A 15,174-nucleotide genomic window follows, 5' to 3' on the forward strand; every position below is an offset into this window, starting at 1 on the left:
CAAACTAGCAAAGCAAACCAAAACACACAAATTCTAACTAACTATATACAAGCTTGATGTGTGTGTGTGCGTGTGTGTGTGTGTGAGAGAGAGAGAGAGAGAAAAGAGAAAGACAAAGGCGGGTGTGGTGATCAAAGAGCCGTTTGGCCAACAAAACAAAATGGCTGACAACAGAGAACTACAACATGGCCGAATCAAAGCTGGCTTCAGGTTGGGGGAGGTGTTTGTCTGACCGTGTGGTCAGGACAAAGACAAAGGAAAAGAAGCGGGAACTTTGAGATGCCTGTTTGGGTGTAGCTCTGTTGAAAGCCTATTTGTGAATGAGTCTATGTGAATGTGATTTGTGTTGCAAACGGTTTGGATTAGTGCAGAGATTGTTTAGTTGTGTGCAAGAATCTGTTTGTGAACAGTATTAGCAAACTAAACACTTAGCTTTGGCGAAGCCAACTAATCAATGACCTAACTGCAAACTATCACAACAATAACTCAGTGAACAGCATCAAATCACATACAACAAGTTAAACAGTCTTGCTTAGCCTGTAAAGCTGTGATAAGCTTTGCCCAGTTGTTACGTTACCGATCCTTGAATGGATGGGAGAAAGAGTCACTTGGTGGTGTACTGCTTTATTAGCCGGCAGAAGAAGGCTGGGAAGATGGTTCCAGCTGCAGTCTTTGTTGTGTCCTTTGTTCCAAAGGTGAAACTCAGAGGAAGCTGGTCGCTCAGGGTTTAGCAGAGATAGACGCTGGGTGCTAACTCACTTGGTTCTCTTCGTTGCTGGAAAGCTAGCTGCAAACCTTGTGTTTGCAAGAGAGTCTATGATCAGTTGCCCTCCCTTTAGTGGTTTGGGCAAGGGTCTGGGCCTCTGTGCTGGTCCAGGCTCAGCCAGAAATAGGTGTGAGCTGTTGTAGCTCCAGAGCAAGAGAGAAGGCTTGGAGGGAGCAGACCTTGTACAGATGGCTGTGACATCAGAGTCACATGTCACTGTAAAAGTCCTGTCCAATCAAGTTGTGAGACTTGTGTCTCACTGAGGTGTGAGGTGAGACCTCCTGTGGAGATGGGTGTCACCTAGTTCTCTTTGTTTGAAGACAAAGAGCTGCAGAGGAAAAAACCTTTAAATGTCCAGTGATGATTTTACCAAATGATAAATCATCTGTGGTCCTGTGAATCCCAACAGTTTTGATAACGTGTGGTCAAGTTAGAGCCCGAAATATACCGAGTGGGTCGGGAGAACATCTTAATTCATCAAACAATCATTTATTTGTCACCTTATATTACTGAAAGTATAACTCCAGTGAAATGTGATCCCATCAGCTTATATAACTTCTTGCACTGTAATTAAGTCCTTTTTGTGTCTTCTTACATTGTTGGCTGCTGCTTTTAAATTGTCGATGTTTCTGGATGGTTCTGGTAATCCATGGTTTCTGGTTGTGGAATGATTTAACTGTCCACTCATCTCGATCTCAACAAGTGAATGGTTACTGGTTACTCCTGAACATGGGCAGTGCTGCACTGAAACAGGACAGCAGCTCACATTACCAACGTCACATCAGTCCTTATTTTCCGTAAAGCACACACCTCCTCTCCTTCTCTTGCCAGAGTCCTCTGCTCTGTCTGATCGGCGTATAGAAAAAGAGGCACCTGGTTAAATGGTGCTGTCCAGGATTTAGCTAAATTTCGGTGAATCAAAAAATATTACAGTTCCTGATATCCTGCTGGTAACTTATGCAGCACTGAAGTTGTCCAGTTTATTTTCTAACACCTGTACAATGGCTAGTAGGATGCTAGTTCAGTTGGTGTCCATCTTCTCCACTTTTCCTCAAAGTTTACTGATGTTTGCAAATGAAAACCTCAAATTAGCTAGCTAGCAGCTAGCTCGTTAGCTAGCTAGAAGTTGGGAGGAGGAGAGTCTACAGATTGGTGAGTTGATTTCCTCATCCTGATATGCAGCTTGCAGCCACGTCACCACTGTCCAACACCAACCACAAGACTTGCAAAATAGACATTAGAGTCTAAATTCAGAACAAGTATAACGGAGCAAACAGAGAGGCTTCAGGAAATGTCAACACCACGTCATGCTGTGATCTCAGAATCAGAATCAGAAATACTTTATCGATCCCCGAGGGGAAATTATTTGTGTCTATAATGGTCAATGCTCTTTGAGAGATTTTTTTTCCACAACAATTGAAAAAAAAAAAGTTCTGGAGAAAACGCTGCTGACTATATCCACATACTCACATTTAAGATGCTGCTGTTAGCTTTCAAATTTTATTTTAGAAAATGAAATGAAATGTCAATAAAATGAAATTTTCAAAGATAAGCAACTTTATATCAGTACAATCTTTATCAGCCAGTGCAGATCAGCCATCCTTTAAAAGCCCTTATCAGTCAAACCCTACAGTGGTTTCTACACTGTATATAGTGACATCAGTCCCAGAGGAAAAGATCTCCAACATTAGAGTGCTGGTGGATTGTGTCAAGGGTGAGAGTTTAAGAGTTGTTGGATAGTTTTCACCAAGTTATTTGCTCGGGTTGCTCCAGGTTAGTTAGACTTATTTAGAAGAGAAAACAAAGGGAAATGTAGACATCATTTCCCAACTGTCAATTAAAAATGTCCCTCACAATGAATTATCTATAATGATCAATGTGCTATTTGAGAGGTTTTTCTTTGACCAAAAAAAAGCTCTGGAGAAAACACTGCAATGCCATATTCAAATAGGTCGCATTAAGATGCTGCTGTCAGATTTCACATTTACAATAGAGTGCCGAAGTCACGCCCCTTCCGCTGGAGCTCATGGGACCTTCAATCGGAAAAAATATGAATGGCAGTGAATGGGGAGAGCAATATTATCTTTTGTTCCTGTTTGAGTTGTGACATGAAATCTAAATATGTTGTTAATGAAATTAAAACATAAATTTTAAGCTCAAGAAAGTCATACTTTGTGGTAAAACTGTTGAGATATAAGCTTTTTAATTAGAAAGACTCAAGAGTACACAGGAGGAGGTTGCGTATGTGACGTCATAGCTTTCGCTCGCTTCCTGCAGCTTGGCCTCCCCGCTGAAATTCCACTGTTTTATGATTAATTGATTTATGATTGAAGATGTCTGTGTGTTTTGTGCCAGGTTGCAGTCACTCCAAGCTGCAGGAAGCGAGCGAAAGCTATGACGTCAAATACGCGACCGCCTCCTGTGTAGTTTTTCTAATTACATTTTTTTCAAAAGCTTATATCTCAGCAGTTTTACTACAAAGTATGACTTTCTTGACCTTAAAATTTATGTTTTAAATTCATTAACGACATATTTGGATTTCATGTCATAACTCCAACGGGACCAAAAGATAATATTACTCCCCTCATTCACTGCCATTCATATTTTTTCCGATCTAAGGTCCCATGAGCTTCACCGGAAGGGGCGTGACTTCGGCACTCTATTCATATAATTTTTGACACTGAAAATGATATTTTCAATGATAAGCTGCTATGTATTAGCATAATATTTATTATCTGGCTCAGATCAGCCATCCTTTAAAAGCCTATATCAGTCAAACCCTACATTAGTTTCCATTTCTTCATTGGCCTCCTTCCAGAACTGCATTATCTAAATATCATGTCGGACAAAACCACCTTGTAAATAACCATATTACTTTACCTAGTGACATCAGCCCCAGAGGAAAAGATCCCCAACATTAGAGTGATCGGGGATTGTGTCGGGGGCGTGAGAGGTTAAGACTTGTTGAATAGCTGGTAGGCGTCACACAATGAGGTGGATTAGGCAGCACTAGAAAGGGCCTTTGTGGCCTTACGGGGCTTTACAGGGGTGTTCAGCAGCTTATAGCACCTACAATAACACTGCAACAGTGCAGATCCAGCTGGGCTAGCCAGGCTGGCAAAAGGGCTAGCTGGGAGGGCAAGTGGCTGGCAGTTAAAGTCAGTGTGGTAGGAGATAAGGCTGCTGTCGTATAAGGAACAGAGTTAAATTGTTCTGATAAACAGGAAGAATAAAGCTAAGTAATTATTAATGGGTAAAAAGATGCATTGCAGCGCTTTAACTATCCCAAGTCCTAGCCCTGGGTGTCCGTTGGCATTGAGGCAAGGAGTTGGAGAACAGGAGTGGTGCAGGGCAGCAGAGAAGAAGGTGAGGCTCAGGCTCAGTGGCTCCAGCACTTGTCTCTGCTTTCCTGGAGCCACGGCTGGAAAAATTATATCATTACAGATGACCTATATTCTTACAGATAAACCCCTGTATTGTGGTGGCCGCTGTGACACTGTATGTATGTGAATACAGTTGTGTTTTCAAGTGCAGAATAACCTCATGTATTTTGCACAAGAGGTCCCACTTTAACATCTTAAGAAGGCTGCACATTTCTGGTACAGTGTTCAGCTCAGTGATATATCCATACAAAGTATATCCAGATATACATGCGTGGCATCTATGCGCATGTGTCTGTGTGTTCCGTGACGGAGTCTCTGTCGTAAATCGACTTTTTATCCAGTTTGTAAGCCCTTTTTAACAATACACCCTTTAGATCATGGTTGTTTTTATCTACGTCTTCTTAATGGACAAAGGGCTTCAGTCATCGGACACTTGGATTTTAACTTAACAGAGCCTGACTGCTGCCCTATGCCTATGAGAGAATCTGCACCAGTGCCGCCAACAAGAAGCTGCCAGCTATAATTGGATTGTCTCACCCAATCATTCAACTATCAACAACACCATTTCTGACGAGTTTTGTTTCTTCTCCTTCTGTCAGGCCTCTGTGATTTCAGCATCCGAAGTGACAATCAACTGATCAGTGTCAACACAGCTCCTTCGTGAACTGTTTTACCCAGTTTGAATTCTCCTTTTATGATACTCTCTGCAAATATTGGCTGCTTTTAAACAATATCTTTTAACTTCATAAGGATTTTATTTACCAGACGTCTTGCTTTTATATTATTGGAGAAATTAGCCCATGAACCATGCCAACTGTGGGGACTACATTTTACTCCAAAAAGCAAATAAAAAGATAACTGACCTTAAGGAGGACATCAGGCGGCTCTCTGAAGAACTTAGAAAGAAAGACTCTTTTCTGTTGAGCTTGCCTCGCTCAGTGCCACCATTCAGGACACAGTTTTGTGGGATCCCACCACCTGCTCACGGCCCTCCTCCTGCTCAACTCTCAGCCATCAGCCATCTTGGTCGGAGGTAGTGGCTTGCGGTCGCGCAGGGCACTCAGACGGGGCAACCTCACCTCCTGGCTTGGTCCTTTCCAACTACTACGTCATCCATGGGCACCACAGAGCAACCGCTCTGACTCTCCGAAGGCGGCCTGCCTCCACCCTGGCAGATACTCCAGACGCACGAAGGAACTCCAGGGTGATGTTTACTATGCCGCATCCAACATCACATCGCACACCTCCATCCTTATCCATGCTGACTCTTGACACACTGGCCGTTTGCAGCACAGCTCCTACGCCATCCCACTTCACGACTGTGATCGTAGGAGACTCCATAGTCCGGAATGTTATGATGAAGTTGGCGAAAACATGCTCTTTTCCAGATGCAAAAGTCCAGGAAATAACCAGTAAATTTCACGAGATTTTACATAAACATCCAGAGTTGGAGAGGCTCGTTGTCCATGTGGGAACAAATGACATCTCAAAACAACAGTCTGAATTATTAAAGTTGGACTTCATCCACCTGTTGACATTCCTGCAGACACAGAAGTGCCACGCCTACGTCTCCGGCTGGTTACCTCACCCTTGGCCAAGGGCTGAGTAGTTTCAGTCACCCATTGAGTTTACACACCTGGTTGTCATCAGCTTGCAGTGATTACAGTGTGATAATTTTAATTTATTTTGGGAGCAGAGACAGTTATACTGGAGGGTGACCAGTCCAACAGTAACTGATGTCTTCTGGGTCCAAGCCCATTTAAGACCAGTTACGCTTATTTAAGTCCTGCATATAGTAAGCAAGGACCTGCAATTTTAGCTCAGGGTTTTTATAATTTCAGTGAAAATAAGATAAAAATGCAGACTCTAGATCAGCAAGACTCTAAGGACCAGGCTCCCATCATACATCCCCTACCCTGCAGGCAGCCTGACAGAGACAGGTTGCATCAGGAGCATGCTGGCAATAGAGTTGTTCCCCAGTGTACTGATGGTTTGAGTCCTGTTCATAATTTTAAAGACTGTAAAGGCTTGGAGATTGTGCATGCAAATGCCAAAAGCCTTTTATCAAAGATGGATACTCTCAGAATTTGGGTCAGTAATGCAGATCTGGACACTATTGTAATTTCAGAGTCCTGGTTAAATAGCAATGTTTCTGACTCTGATGTTAATCTTCTGGGTTACAGTGTTTTTAGAGTGGACAGAGTTAGATGAGGTAGTGGGGTGGCTATTTATGCTAGAATCAACTTAAGTGCATCTATAAAAATCTCCACTTCTGTCCCAGATCAGTTCGAGGTATTAGCCGTTACCATTAAACTGAGTCTGTGTGGCTGCCCTCTGATTATTGTAGGTGTATATCGCCCACCCTCCACTGGTCCAGATGCTCTTAACAGTTTATAGGATCTTTTTATCCATCTGATCAGTTCTGAAGCTCTTATTTTAGGAGATTTCAACCTAAATTGGATGTCTAATGCAGCTGATGACTTCAAAGACATTTGTACTAGATTAAATCTCACCGAAAAGATCACAAAGCCAACTCAAACAAATATGAAAATTCACAGTCATTCCTCCCTGCTAGATCTCATTCTTACCAATAGGCCACATCATTACACGCGTAGCTGTGTGTTCCCTATTGATTTTAGTGACAAATTGAAAGAAGAAAAATTGTAAAACAAAAAGATCGGGACTTCAGTATATCCATAAGGGGTCCTTTAAAAACTTTGTTGAACATGACCTACATGTCAGTGACCTCTCTTCCATAAATCTCCTCCCAGATGCTGACCTGACACTGCAGTGATTTATTTCTGTTTTTAACTCCTTAGCTGATAAACACGCACCAGTTAGGAGACTGAGGATTAAAAACAGACTTAACCCTTGGTTTAATCATGATTTAGGTGAGTTTATTTTACAAAGAAATAAAGCTTGGGCACAGGCTGGATCCACTGGCAGTGCTGTGGACTGGCAAACTTTCAAACATCTTAGGAACAAATGCACTTACCTGGTTAAAAAGGCTAAATCAACTTACTATTTAAAAAAATCTGTCTGACTGTGGTAAATTCTGGAAAGTAGTTAAATCTCTTTACTTCATCCTCCCTCCCTCAACAAATTATGCTTGAGTCTAGGGTCACCAATGATAAAAAGGAAATCTGTAATGCATTTAATGATCATTTTATCAAATCAGGCTCTCTGTTTGATCAACTCAATGGCATAAATGACGAACCAGAGCCTCGTGACAATGTCTCTACCCTGCCAAAAAAAGAGGGGGTCTTATTTTCAGGAAATCTTTCTTTCTCATTAAGACCACATAACCATTTTGAAGTCTATCCTGATTTGTGTAATTCTAAGTGCATGAAAATCTCCTTGGGCGCAGACCTGGTAGAGCCCTATCTCTTAAAGCTTGCTGCCCCCATCATTGCTGTGCCTTTGACGCATATTTTTAATTTAACGTTCAGCTCTGGTTCAATTCCAAAAGTCTGGAAGTAAGCCAGAGTGACTCCTCTACATAAGGGGGGAGACATTAATGATCTAATAGCTATAGGCCTAAATTAAAAACTATCATGCCTAGCTTAAGTGTTGGAATCTTTTGTAAATGAACAGCTCTTTACTTTTTTGTCTGCAAATAGTATTTTAAGTCCCTGTCAATCTGGGTTCAGATCCGGCCATAGCACCATTACAGCAGCAACTGTGGTTCTAAATTAGGCTATACAGTTTCAGCGTTAGATCATAGGAGACACTGTGCAGCCCTGTTTATAGACTTATCAAGGGCTTTTGATACTGTCAGTCACATACTGCTTCTGGATAAATTGGCCTTGCTGGGTTTTGATGATGCATCCATTAAATGGTTTCAAGATTACCTCACTGATAGAACCCAGTGTATAAATGCTGCAGGAATGTATTCAGAGATTTTAAAATTAAAAAATGGTGTGCCAAAAGGGTAAATTTCAGGTCCATTGTTGTTCACTTTGTATATATATATATATATATATATATATATCTGTGTCTCTATAGAAAACTGTAAAGCACATTTGTATGCAGATGACCTGATTCTTTATGCTTGTGCACCATCGATAGAGGAAGCTATATCAAACCTTTAGTGTGCATTTGACTGTGCAGAAATCCTTAAAAAATCTTAGACTGATTTTAAATGACACCAAAACTAAATTCATGTTATTGACAAGGCTCAGAGGCAGAGTGGGTCGTCCACCAATCGAAAGATCAGCGGTTCGATCCCGAGCTCCTCCAGGCCGCATGTCGAAGTATCCTTGAGCAAGATACTGAACCCCAAATTGCTCCCCATGGCTGTTCCATCGCTGTGTAAGTGTCTTAAAACTGAGTAGCAGGTGGCACCTTGTTTGGTAGTCTCGGCCACCAGTGTATGAATGTGTGTGAATGGGTGAACGTGATTCGTAGTGTAAAAAGCGCTTTGAGTGGTCACTAGATGACTAGAAAGGCGCTATACAAATGCAGGTCCATTTACAAGGTCAAGGAAGTGCAATCTTGACACCTTTTCCATCCGGTCCCTGAATGGCACCCACACTGAACATGTTATAGATTATAAATACCTTGGCATCTGGCTAGATGACAAGCTTTCATTTAAAACACTCATGGGCTCACAAAAAAAGTGAGAATTAAATTGGGTGTTTGTACAGATTGAGGTCATGTTTCTCTTTAGAAAATAGAAGGACAATTATTCAATCACCTATAATGTCAGTCTTAGATTATAGCGATATTTTGTATATGCATGCAGCTCAATCTACACTAAAATCCCTTGATACAGTCTACCACAGTTCTCTCAGTTTTATTACTGGGGATTATTTTAGAACTCACCACTGTGAGCTGTATCAAAATGTGGGGTGGTGTTCACTCACTAATAGAAGGGAAAAACATTGTCTCCTTTTTGTTTATTAGGCATTGCTTGGAAAGCTACCCTTCTACCTCACTTCTGTTTTAAAAATCAAATCCATCTCTCATCGCACACAATCACAGGAATTTTTATCCCTTGAAACCCCTCAGATCAGTACAGAGCTCGGTAAATTAGCTTTTAGTTTTTTTTCGGTCCACATAAATTAAAAAAGTTGCAAGAGGTATTTAAATTGGACAAGTATGTATCAGTAGATCATTTCAAGTGTATGCTAGATGATATGGTTTTACAGTGTTGCTGCTTTGGTTAATTGACAGACATGATTTTCTACATATTACTGTTTTTATTGTTGTTGTTTTGTATCTGTCCTTGATGGCAGACTCCATTCTTAATTATTTAACTTTTTCGTCTTTTTGCTGTTTTTTTTATTGCTGTTTATAATTCTCGATAGACATTGCTGCATTTGTTTTTATGGACTTGTTTTTTATCACTTATAATTATATATTTGTATCCTTGTAGCCCACTGAATGTTAACTCATTGCTGTAAAAGAGCTTAATACTCAGTCAATTTTCCCTGAATAAACAATGGTTGATGATGACATTGTTATTATAATAGTTGCTATTGCAGTTTCTAGTATGTTGTAAGAATTTTATCCAGGGTTCTAGTGGAGACATATAACAGCTGTAGAGTCAAAATCTAAATGATATTTTCTAGTTTTTAATATTGACACAGAAGAAATTGTGGAATTTGCTGGTTAAAAGATTATTTGCATCCTTTAAAAATCTAGTAGCAACCTCCTCTAACAGCACCAGTATAAGTGGCTTTATAGCAGACGCAGCAGTCCTCACCCTGCCTTGGATGACTGCAGTATTTCTGCCCTGTGTGGAGCTGGAGAATTAAAAAAGAGGGGCTGGGAGGGCAGGCAGCGGGCTGGGTTAACACCGCAGTGTGGCACATTGCATGTTAGCTGGGATAATAACATTGTGGTTTGTATTAGGTTTCCTTGACTGAAGTAAGAAGCTCCCACTTCCTGCATGCCCTCCGTGACAGAGACAGTATGGCCTCTGAACATCTGCAGGACTTATTAAACACATGCTGTGGTTTTATGTCAGTACTGTATGAATTTGAAAAGACTCTTAAGCTAATTAGACTGTCTGTTCATCTCAAGGTCACTGATGTGTTCTGCAGTTAGTTTTTGACAGACAACAGTGTGCAGTTCAACATCATCTCGTACAGCAGAAGGAATTCATGATATTCTGTTGCAGTAAAAACTCCAGCAGTGGAAACTGTTTTAAGTGGAAACTGATACCAGAAAGATCACAACAGATTACAGCTACAGGGGGCCTGTCAGGATTTATTTGTGCTCTGTATTTACACTGCTTTTTAATGTTGCTAATAATGTTTTTTAATGTTATATCAGGTCCAGCACCAAACCCTTTAATTTTATTTATGGAGACCCAACAATTCCCCCATGAACAGCACTTGGCAATGATGATGAGAAAAAACTCGAACAGAACCAGGCTTTATGGTGGGCGGCCAGTTGCCTCAACTGGTTAAGTTGAGAAGGTAGAAAGTACACAAGGGTTCTGGGACTTCCTTATTGTTTTATAAACCTATGTGCAGTGTTTTGCCATCTGATAAGCCACCAAACTCATGGATCTGTTACTTCAACTCACCATCCCAACGCTGCCTGAAACAACGTGCCCCAGCCAACACAGCCCCATGAGTTTTTTTAATGCAGTGCTGATGGCGTACTACACACAGAAAAACATCTGCGGCGGATGTTTTCTATGTGAGCCCATACAGTGGCAGGGTCTCGACACACATCCTCACAGGTTTGTCTTTGTTGAGACATCAGGATTTGCCAGGATTGTTTTTTTTTTTCCCAGCAACATGTCCACTCTGCAGAAAAGTAACAATTTGATCAAAATCAGTCCTCAGATCAGAACACCTGGGTACATTCCTACTTCAATATGGCCATTGTGTGCTGCACATTGAGCTGAAGTGATGCTTCTGTTGACATCTACCTCTTTTCCACCAAAATTAGCGCATGCATGCAGGTTTATTTAAACGTGAGTAAACCTGCTAAAAATAGGCGTCAGACTTCTTTTCCATTGCCAGTATACCAGAACTGTGTAGACGGCTCTGCAGCAGACAAGTATGCCTAGTTAAACATCTCGGACAAGCCAAAAAGCAGGTTAGTAAACAGTAAAAAGCAGCATAGAAGCCTGTGAAAACTTTACGGTGGTTACTTCTTTTTATATATATACTCTTTCAAACAGGGTGCTGACTGATTTGGATCAATGTTTAAGTGCTGCTTGGGTGGAGACGGACAGTATTTTATGGTGGTGCGTCATTACATCCAGGCGGTGAAGGGGCTGAGATTAGCGCGTTCATTCAGGTGTTTCTTGATCAGAGATGAAGCTGATAAATACCCGTGACTACTGCAGAGTCATTTGACCCAGGTGTGAATGCAGATTGTAACCTTTCCCATTACATTAAAAAGCTGGATGTTAGTGTGTGTTAGCAGATTTTTGTGCAGTGGGAAAGGGACTATACACCCCTCTCAAAACTCAATGCATCATGCAGCCCTGCATGTCAAACAAGCTTGATAGTTGAACCAACTTGGGAGATAGGTTCAAAGAAGAAAGAAAAAAAACCTAAAGTTTGACAAGTATGAAAGAAACAGCCACAAGAGCCTTGTCTGCGTGCAGTCCAGAGGAACATGTTCCACGTAGTAGTTGTAACCACGTTCACGTGCAGGTTCTCATGTACATGTATTATCATATCCTGCTCTCAATTTGTTGATGAGTTATACTCTGTCATAGATATACACTGCTGCACATTCACAGGGCGTTGACCACTGTCAGCAGAGCAGCCAGGCAGCAGCGGCAGATTAACTACAGCTTGACGCCTGATGGATGTCACAATACACTACATGCATCGCAATCTTAATTCTGTGCTGCCATTTGTGTGCACGCCATTCTGTCCATATATCGATGGATATGGTTTACAGCATGTAGTAACAGTAATAGGTTCCTTATGGAGAGATCCTCAGAAGAGCAGCTTGGTCAGGGATGCTGAAGAGTTGAAGGGCTATGAAGCAGCTTGAGCATGACAGAGAAATACTCTGTGTCAGGAAGAAGCATTTGATTTGGTTGTAAAACTGTTGTCCACTGTGGGTTAATTCCCAAAGATGTGGACTCTGCTCGTAACACATTTCTTCCTACTGTGTGTTTAATCTAGCAATGATGCTCTAAAACATTTAGTGTCCTGTGCTCCTTTGACCGCCATGCACACTTTGAATTTATGTGAATCTAAAATCATCCCATATATTTCATGTAATGTTTGAAATTGCTTTAAGCCTATATGTTTATGTATGTTGTGAAAGGTTTATATATGAGTTAAAGAATCATTGTGGTTACCTGTGAATCTCTTAAACCTTTAGCGGTTACATATAATAACAGTTTTGACATATATAGTTGACCATTACTTTGAGGAACATAAACATATATATTGTTTCTACATTCTTTTTTTTCCCACCATATAACAAAACATGCTAAAACTGCTCAAACTGTTTTAAGATGTCTTAACGCAAGTGGCCATAAAAGAAATATGCCAACATAAAATAATTCAAAATTGGTACAGTTTTGACTTTTATCAGGAGGTACCTTATCAAAGAATATGAGAACAAGACCTGAGAAACCGGTTGATGCCAATTTTAAGTGCTTCGTAGGTTTTAAATACTTGATTCTATGAACACATTTCATTTGGTACTGAAAAAGTATATTTAGGTTGACTTTGATACCCCGTCCTAATAATGAGGACATCTCAAATGGTGCAAATGGACATCTGGAACACACAGTTGTGTTATTTGATTGGCTCAGCTCATTGTGGTTGATGGCTCCAACTCAACATTCTCTTTCCATTCTCTTTCTGTTCGTCTGTGTCTCTCTTCCTGCAGAGCTGCAGAGGGAGGGCAGCATTGAGACCCTCAGTAACAGCTCGGGTTCCACCAGCGGCAGCATCCCACGCAACTTCGAGGGCTACCGCTCCCCCCTGCCCACCAACGAGAGCCAGCCACTCAGCCTCTTCCCCACCAACTTCCCCTAGAGTCCCACCTCTTCTTCAGGAAGAACCAGCCCCGTCCAGCCCACCTGCCCCACCTGCCTGCCTCCACCATATCTGTCTACCAAGCATCCCACTGGCACACTGATGTCAAACCAAATCAAGTTTGGGATTTGTGTTTCTCTGTACAGTGTTATTAGTGTTTTTCTCCTCTCTTACAGCTGTTCACAAATCAGTGTGATCCCAGCTATATAAAGTGTTGGTATTTTATTTCTTGGGTTGGATCTGAAGACTGATATTTTTTATCAAGCTGCCAATGCAACTTTAGTTTGCGCAGAATTTCAATTATTTAAATTTCAAAAAGTTAATAAAAATGACGAAGTATTTACCCAAAATTGCACAAATTGCATTCAAGTCTGGGTGAAAACACCTAGACCAATTTATTGTAGACTTTCTTTTAAGGTTAACAGCTAGTGTGCTTAACAATTAACCTAATGTGCAGAAAATAAGAGTAAAGATAAAAAGCAGTTTCATCACATAGTGCTTGGATACAGCTGTGGTCAGGGAGGAACTTCCTTTATTTTCAATATCAGATCTTAAATAGCAGACGAGTATCAGTCCAGCCCTGCTTTTGACCTTATTGTGGTGTTAAATCAGAAACCAGTTGGCGTGGACGTTGTCGGAAAGCAGCCGTCCTCTCCTCTCTGCAGTTGATGTCTGCTGTTTCCTTAGCCTGTCATCGTTCTTTGTGTGTGTTGAAGTTTTATGGTGTGCCTACTGTCTGAATGAGCCACGAGGAAGACAAAGTTAAAATGTTTATTCCAGTCAGTGACGTGTAGCGGCTCCTTTTTCTTTCTGTGTGTGTTGCTGCTCTCATTGTCTCTCACTAAATGTTTTTGATTAAATTTGGTCCTCTCATGCCTTTGATTATCATGTAATTACATCTGACAAAAGATGCAGTAATGAGATGGCATTATTACTACATTGCTGAAGTAATTTAGATGTTTATGGTGTAATTGAGATATGTTTCTGACATCATTTAGACATATTCCCCACTTGGCCTTTCCAGATAGTAAATTTTAATTGAGCAGAATAAAAGAGGCTAGCGTAGCCGTCATGCTGTATTTTGTACATTAGTAACTTTTGACCAAAATCTTTTTCCTGCCTCTTGTTTTTGATCTCTAAAAATGTATTTTCCTGAAATGTACTGGCTTTGCCCACAGCAAAAAAAGATTGACTCTAATAATCAGAAATCCCTTCATTAAACACACTTTGCCTGTTAGTTTGTCTCAAGCAGAATGTTTGTCTTGGTGAAAACTGAAATGCACTATTTACAGAGTCACACCAGAAAAGACATGAATGAAAATCCCATATGTCTGAGTGTTGTTGGACTGTCTGCATGTCATGACGGCTCTGTCTCTGAATGAGGGCATGAATTTACTGCTTGTTGTTGACAGTAAAATTTGATTTGTAAAATACAAATAAACAATAACAACAATAAAACTGAAGGAAAGAAAATTGTCTTGTCTTTTTCCTCACTTTGATTGCCCCTAATTGTCCTGTTCAGATTTCAACTACGGTGGTGACCATCAGCACATACTACCACTGGTAATTAGTACCATATTTTTTTAACAGGCAGTAAAGTGCTGTTAAAGGGACTTTTTATGGGCAACTCTGGCTCTTTGTTCTGAGAGAGAAATGAGAGGCCACTTTGTTTCTCTATTAATCAGTACAAAACTCAGGGAATACAAATAAAAAAAGATTCAAATTAGATTAGCTGTGAATTAGTCCTTGTATGCTTTATTTCATCTCATGGATATGTTAATAAGATAGGAGTAATAAAATTTCAAAAAGACGTCCTTGCCCAGTGAGAATGGAACATACCCTATCCAGACATGGAGAGATGGCCAGAAAATGTTTGCACAGACAATTAAATGAAAACTTATGACAAAGTAAATGACTGAAACAGTTTTAAATTAAAAACAGTATGACTGTATTTCCAGTAACATATATTGCAGAATAAAATCTATCACAGTATGAGTTGGACAACAGAATAAGCTTTCATTTAAAAAAAAAGAAAAGAAAAGAAAAAAGGAAA

At 40.5% G+C, this 15,174-nt stretch overlaps 1 protein-coding gene across 2 annotated transcripts in view; it reads left to right on the forward strand.

Moving 5' to 3' along the window:
* The window catches only part of bcas3 (BCAS3 microtubule associated cell migration factor), an 877,760-nt gene extending 863,166 nt beyond the window's left edge, over nt 1-14,594 (forward strand). For both annotated transcript variants that reach the window (XM_078166843.1, XM_078166844.1), the window contains one exon: nt 12,973-14,594. In XM_078166843.1, coding sequence (XP_078022969.1) covers nt 12,973-13,121 — 149 coding nt within the window. In that variant the 3' untranslated portion in view covers nt 13,122-14,594. The remainder of the gene's footprint in view (nt 1-12,972) is intronic.
* Nucleotides 14,595-15,174: the final 580 nt, after the last annotated feature.

The sequence above is a fragment of the Epinephelus lanceolatus genome, chromosome 4 (assembly GCF_041903045.1).
Source record: "Epinephelus lanceolatus isolate andai-2023 chromosome 4, ASM4190304v1, whole genome shotgun sequence".
NCBI lineage: Eukaryota > Metazoa > Chordata > Actinopteri > Perciformes > Serranidae > Epinephelus > Epinephelus lanceolatus.